This window comes from Augochlora pura, chromosome 4 (assembly GCF_028453695.1).
Source record: "Augochlora pura isolate Apur16 chromosome 4, APUR_v2.2.1, whole genome shotgun sequence".
In the NCBI taxonomy this organism is placed as follows: Eukaryota; Metazoa; Arthropoda; class Insecta; order Hymenoptera; family Halictidae; genus Augochlora; species Augochlora pura.
Window position 1 is genome coordinate 4,385,399 of NC_135775.1, and position 7,724 is coordinate 4,393,122.

The following is a 7,724-nucleotide window of genomic DNA, read 5'->3' on the forward strand; positions in this document are numbered from 1 at the left end:
TCTGGGAACCGAGGATCGCGTACCAAGAACTCGAAGAAATAGTTTCAGAATTAATTCAGAGTTAAGAATTTTGAAGAAACAAAAATGGGGGATTGATGGACTTGGGACTCGTTTCGTTTTCCCGGTATGCCCGGAAGAAAGTCCGCAGTCTAGTCACGAGCTCGCCGAGAGCGGCGAGAAAGGGTATCGTTCGATTTCTTTGCCAGAGCTTGGGAAGACGAGATTCGGGGCGTTGTCGACGGCTGGACGGCGGCCGTTCAGAAACGGCGCGCTGAGTATCCGGTGTCGTACAACTTACAGAGGCTGTCGGTGCGGCCCGGAGCGGTGTGCATGCCCGGCACGGAGACCGAGACCGACAACGCTTCCTGATGCTTGAGCATCTGCCGGCGTCTCTGCCAGGTGATGGTCCACGCGGCGATCACGGCGATCTGGGCGACGAGGAACACGGTGCCGGCGACGATCGCCTCGCCCAGGTTGATGCACATGCCCATCGTCGACGAGATGTCCTCGCTCTCGACGAACACGGTGTCCCTGGTCGCCGAGCTGGCGTTCGACGCCTTGCTGTCGTGCTCGAAGCCGAACTTGTCCGTGATCTGGATCGACTGCACCAGGAGTAGGTCTTCACGGTTCTGGGAGGACGGTCCGGCCGCGCGACGGCGGCGACGTCTGCCGAAGGAGATCACCGAGCGCAGCTCGCCGGTCAATTCCTCCTGGTCGCACTGCACCGGCTCGCAGGTCGGCATGCACGGTGTCACCAGAGCGCGGAACTGCACCACCTCCGAGCTCGGGAACTTGAACGCGTCGAAGTGGGACAGCAGAATCTGAAACCGAACGAAGAGCACCAGGTTGTAGGCGGCGACGATTTTCAATGGTGCGCGAGCGATGGAACGGGTCGCTCGATTTGTCAGGGAAACGAGAATCCGGCGAGAGACAGAGTACCAGCGTCGCTCCGGGAACGCTGGGACTTTTCCTCGCGAAGAAAAATACCCGGGAGTCCCGGGAACACAATGCCGGCAGGAATTGAGTTTACGTCGGCGGCGTCTACGCGGGACAAGTAATTGAGAAAATCGTGTCCTTATTTCATAATCTGGTTCGCGACTGCGCCGAGTTGCCCGGCTCTCCGTGGAAACTAGTTGGAATTTTATGTAGGACTTTCGTCGACCGGCTCGCGCGCGCGGGGAAATTGGTTTACGTTCTATCGTGTTCCCCGCTCCTCTGTAACGGTTTTAAATAACTGCCACCGTGGAGGAACGCCGTGGAGACGCGCGATACCACGCGCACAAAAGAGTCCACCAAGAACAGAGATCGTCGAGTGTTTGGATTTTACCGTGACCAAGTTTGTTTTTACGGTTTCCATGTAATTTCGTGTGGGAATTGCTGTCATTTTATATTTCCGTTCAACATCTTACAAATGCGTGTATGGCATTGTTACAAGCAAGACGTTCGATGAAATCTAACTCGGTCATTTAGACGTGGGCTGATATAGTTATTTACCCACTCGGTCGCTATTGCTATAGGAAACATGCGTGTCATACTGGGTCACTCAGATCCAGGCCAGCTTTCGAACTGTCATTTCGAAATTAGCTGTACTATTGCGATCCAATCATTTCAGAATATCGCTCGAATTGGGACGACGAGAGTTAGAGAATATAATTTGAATTGAGACTCGGAAACTCGGAAATATAATTTCAATTATAACCCAATAATTTGAGGATATAGTTAACATTTTAAAACACATTTAACATTCGTAAAGTAATATGTTTATCTTTATGAGAATTCGATGTACCACTGGAAGTATATTGCATTAATTTTTAACTAATCTTCTCATAATATTAATATTTCAATAAAAAGAGTCTAAGACATTTTTTTAACCATCCTGACAGCAAAGGATTAACTAAAGAATTTTCGTATCACTGTCCAACACCATATTTTCAGCATTTCAGAGATTTATATTTTGACAAAATTATACAATGTTTATATCTCTTCTACGAAGTTATTAAAAATACTTTAAACAAATTTTTCCAATTCCTATTTTATTATATATAAGTATTTCCTTCAACACAGTTTCGAGGCAACGCGGTGCAAATATCTCCGAGGGACTGAAGAATTTCTCAGCGCCATCTTGAATTTTCTTTTCCCCGCCGCATTGTTCTTAAACTCAAAATGATCCACTTCGATCGCATAGCTCGTTCTACGAGCCATTCTGATCCGCGTGTCCCCCGGTCCGCCAAGAGCGTGTAATTATTCCGTGCTCGCGGGACAATTGAAATCGGTGCGGGGAATTGCCCGTCGCCGAAGACCGCGTCGTCGACGACGACACAGGGAAGAGATCATTTTGTCCCGTTATTCATTACGACGATAATACGGGGTACGGTCGCTGAAAGAAACGTCCGCGGGGCCGTGCAAAAATCCGCCGCGTCCGCTCGGTAAAACAGTTTAAAGATATTTGCGGAGTTTCGTTGATGAACCTCCGCCGTTCCGCCGGCGGAACAGAGAGAGAGAGAGAGAGAGAGAGAGACGCGCGGTCGCGAGTACCGCTATAAAGCTGTCGTTTCATGGTTCTTCCATTCATTTTTTCCTTGTTAGAAATATAAACGCTTCCGCGACTGAATACAACGGCCGCGCTCGCGCGACACAGGATTTCCATGGATTTTATCTGGGACAGGACGCGAATTAAAATACCATCAACCGGCGATGTTAAGAGGGTGAAATTTGCATTTCATGGGGGCTCCGGGATATTCCGCCGGCTTTTCAACTTAGACGCGACGGAATAACAAGAAACAATCTGCGGCTTGCCATGCGACAACTCGATGCTTCCTGTGCCGTGTGCCGTGACGTCGCGTATAGATAGCGCACACGTTTGCTTAGGGCAATCGCGAGCGTTTCGTTATTTACGACGCGATAAATTCTTTATTATCAACGATGAATCTGCCGGGCATTAAAAGCGAGCGTGCTATCTAAGCGTAACGAGACTGATTTTACATAGGCTTTTCATAAATAATATATTCTAGAATTCAGATATTTATTTAATTATTTTCTGTAAAATTGTCTTTACAACTATAACAATTATATCTTTATTTGTTTGAATGAGTTAAGAACGATTTAGAGGAGATGGAGCAGAATCAATTTATATTTATATGAACTTTTCATAAATAATATGCTCTGCAATTCAGTAATTTATTCAATTATTTTCTGCAAAATTGTCTTTATAACTATTACACTAATATATTTATTCATTTATTTTAAGCGATTAAGAACGATTTAGAAGAGATAGAGGAGAATCAATTTCTATTAAAAGAGATTCCTCGCTCCGAGGTCGTAGCATATGCAACAAGATTATTGATACTTATTGTTTATTACTTATTACAGGTCGATTGATTATTGAACAAAATATAAGATCCTCTGCTTCGCCTGCTATCAAGAATACGCAACCTCATCATACCGAGGATGTTGCCGTAATTACGGCGCGTTATTGGCGTCGGTCTATTAATTTTCGTAAGAAATAAATCGAGGAAGGTGAAAGAACAAATTCTAAAAGAGAAATCGCGGTTCATTTCGATCGACTCGGCGGCCATATTGTCAATCACAGTCGCGGCCAATGAATTTTAATAAATCGTTCGATTCATAGCACGGGGGGTGACGAAGTTCATGGAAACGGTCTCAAACGGACGTCTCCATATTCTTTTGGGGATTTCGGAGGGGGGGCGAGGACGGGTACGACGGCATCTTTTTAATTTTGAATCCGACGGAGTGTCGCCGTCGGACGCTTTCAAAGGGGGATTAAAGCGTAAAAATGAGGAGAGCGCGGTCCCTCATCTTTTATTCTGAAAATGCTCGCGACCGTCCCGGTAAATTAATTCGCTGCGCCCTTTACAACTGGCCACCGTCGCGTCATAAACCGTAAAACGGTTCGACTGCCGTCGCGTCGCGACGACCGTGTGGGTCCACTGGGCGATTCGTTTCGTCGAATCGATCGTTCCTTGGGTGGCTAGCCAATTAATTCGTCATCGCTGCGATCGGTTTCGCTCGAGTTTCCGCGCGGAGAAAAAGAAGAAGACCCGCGCGCGGACGCGCCGCGGACTGGTTTTTCCCACTTTTTCGCCTTCATTAAGCACCGGCGTGTAACGGCAATTACACGGGATCATGAGATACGCACCGGGCATGGGGCTTTTAAAGGTGCCATTAACCTCTGGAACTGACCGCGTCGTGCCGCGTGCAGCCGCTAATACTGCGCCGCATTTTTTGGGGGACAGGTCTCTTTCAGCTGAATCGCGAGAAAAGGTATTTAGGGAATCTGATGTACAGGGTGTCTCGCATTTTTCAGTGCATGTTTTGTAAATTTTTTCTACTATTAAAAATGAGACTAAAATGTCATGTAGCAGAAAGTCTGTAAATGCTTTGTTGAGAAGTTATGTTAAAAAAATGTGAAATATATTTAATGGTCGATTATTTAATGGTACAAGAGACTAAATAATTATAAAAACTACAAAGCGGCAGTTTTAAATGGAAAATATGACTTATGCGCTGTTAAGTATATCTATAGTCTTCACGCGACAAGAAAGTGCCTTGTGTTTCCCCCTCTTATCAGAGGAGAAATAAGTAGGAGGGGGAAGACTTTAAATGCCTTTTTCTTGCGTCAGGACTATAGGCTTATTTAACAATATTTAAAACATATTTTGGATTTTTGTCAGATGATTACACTGTATATAATTATAGTCACTAAATATTTTCTACATTTAAATATTTAAAAAATCTAATATATTACTAGATGGCTGCATCGCAAAATAATTTAGTTCACTAAATATCTATTATAATTGAATATAAAATAAACTTAATAAATTGTTAGATGTTTACACCCTAAATAATCATACTTTCTAAACATTTATTTCTGATTAAAATTAAATTCGATCTGTTTCCAAAATTCAGTACGATATTAGTGACCATACTATACTACATCATGTCGTCGTATCCAAAGGTTAAAGTCCGCGGTGACCCACCGCAAAGGACGGTACCTCCGAAAGGTCGTACCTTCTCCGTGGGTCGGATCTCCTTTGCTTCCTTGACCAGGCCTGATATCGAATTTTTCTCCCGTATACGTAAGCAAGTGATTTGCATCGATAATTTTAATATCGCGTTGCGGAAGCGGTCAGAAGTGGAAACACGCTTTTTAGATGTACATTTAGATGAACTATTTAAGGGAGCCCCTCCATCCGCCGGGGTGCATTATGTAGAACCAAGTCACTTTCCGTGGTCCGATTGAAAGTCAAAATACTGGGATTCCTTAATCATACGGATGGAAGGAGCGCAACGCGAAAAACTGCCGGAAACGCTTTCCGCGCGCGCGTCTCGAGACGTGTGTTTAGGTCTGAGACGATCCTCTTTAATCACTGTCTGCTTCTTAGCAGAGGGAATTACAGATCTGGCTGTACACGGTCTTCAACGCTGAGTATACATCTGTTAACGTTTTTACGTTTAACGCTTATATTAGCGCGAGTCTTTGAACAAATCGAGTTTTATTTGAAGGATATAATTTATAAAATAGGTCTGTAAAAATCTTAATTCTTTATGGGTAGAAAGTTACAGCTATCATATATGTATAATATGAATAATAATAATATAGACAATTATAATAAAATGAAAAATTGGTATAGAGAATTTTAAATGTATTTTTCTTGAAAATATATTTTTCAAAATGTTGACTGTGACATCTCAAAATCTACTCAATGAATTTTCTTTATAATCTAGCAAAAATCTCTTATACAACAAATTCGTATCTTTAACATTTTCTAAGCTCGTAATATTGAAAAATTAATAGGTAAAAATCTCAAAGTGTCGCCATTTTTTAATCATCAACTTCTTCCCTTTGATCTCGCACCTGCCTCAGCCGAGCTCCTACTCTGAATCAATCTTCTCGATTAGAGGCGTACCTAGAGCAGCTCTCCAATAATTACCCATCAATGTACTTACGACCAAACCCACCCCCTAGCCAGATAATACAAAAGCTGCTGTTCATTACAGCAGTCATCTAAAACGCATCGCGTCGGACCAGCGAGAATAATCTGAAATATATAAAATCGTCCCCCGATCGATTGTAAAAGTCACCGTAAAGCGAACGATCCGCATTCCGAAAAGCGAGTCCTGTTGTCCGGCGCTGACAACTCAATTACTCGGACAGGTTCCGTCGGAACGTTTTCCGAGAACAGCGGCGCGGCCATAATCGGCGGACCACGTTTCGAAGAAACGCGTCCGCGGCCCATCCCCTGCCATCGAATCGGCGTTTAGTGTCCGCCGATCGAACCGTAACAAAGTGGTAACCGGTAGCTGGTCTAGCTTAATTCTCTAACCAGTTAATACCCGGCGAAATAATATCTCGTTTATCCGGGAGTCTCGATTGCAGTCGGCGCAGCGAAGCGCGAACCGACTATGCTGAGCTATTATTTCGAGAAACCGCGCTCCACGCTTGCGGCAATGACACTGTCAACGACGCGGATATCTAAGATCTGCGCGGAGATCGTAGTCCTTTAACCCTTAGAGTACGGACTGGGGGATCTTAGGTTAGGGATTAGTTTTTATTTAAAAATTTCGTAAATCATTTCGCGAATATTGTTGAGTGAAGTAAAATTGAGTTTGACTTAGTAAATTAAATAATCGTTTTTTTAATTTACTTCTTTGCAATGTTAACCCTTAACCAATATCAAATATAAAATAATTTGTCTGGCTCATAGCATTTTCGTACTCTATAACAAAGTGCACATTTTCAACAACTTTTTAAATTTGAACTTTGATGATATTTCTAAAAATAATTTTAGAACGTGGTGTAACAATTTCAATGTCGCCACTCGAGTGCAAAGGGTTAATGTGACAACTTATACACAAAACAAAACAATTATCGCGTGGGGTAGTTTAATAACCCCCACTCCGTCCTTTATCGTGTAAAATAGTCACCGTACTCTTAGGGTTAATCGAGGATTTTCCCGTCTGCGCGACGAGGCCAGACGACGACGAGGCCGAGCGGACTTGGCCGCGTTTTATCTGCTTTATCTCCGGCCGCGATCCAAAGCGACGCGACGGTGGCGAAAGAATCAACGGGGCCTCATTCCTGTCAGCGGTTCTTTCGTCGCTTCTTCATTGAACTGGGAAACGCGTCCTGATCCGCGATCCCTCTCTCTCTCTCTCTCTCTCTCTCTCTCTTTCTCTCTCGCCGGTTTAAACTCGTCTCGCGCGCACACGCGTCCACCGTCCTGGGAACTGGTTTCCACGGCGCATTACCGAGTTCATCATATTTACACACCGGGCACGTACATTATCGGCCGCGAGGGGGAGGGGGGGTGATAGGGGGGAGGGTAAGACATTAAAATATGCTTCATTCCGCGTACAGCTTCATTTAGCTGTTTCTTTGGCGGACGCGGCCCGCGGAACGAGCGGAACTTTATGAACTACGCGCCGGGTGAGAGCGAGAAAGGACCGGAGAAGGCAAGAGAGAAAGAGAAAAAGAGAGATAGAGATATAAATAAAAAGATAGATAAAAAGATAGATAGATGGATAGATAGATAGATAGATGGATAGATAGATAGGTAGATAGATGGATAGATAGATTGGATAGATGGATAGATGGAAAGATGGATAGATGGATAGATGGATAGATGGATAGATGGATAGATGGATAGATGGATAGATGGATAGATGGATAGATGGAGAGATGGATAGATGGATAGATGGATAGA

General features: G+C 44.1%; 1 protein-coding gene across 1 annotated transcript in view; it reads right to left on the minus strand.

Moving 5' to 3' along the window:
• Nucleotides 1-257: 257 nt before the first annotated feature.
• Nucleotides 258-7,724, minus strand: part of Neo (ZP and PAN domain-containing protein neyo) — a 119,633-nt gene continuing 112,166 nt past the window's right edge. Inside the window, exon 5 of the mRNA XM_078178783.1 lies at nt 258-821. Coding sequence (XP_078034909.1) covers nt 258-821 — 564 coding nt within the window. The remainder of the gene's footprint in view (nt 822-7,724) is intronic.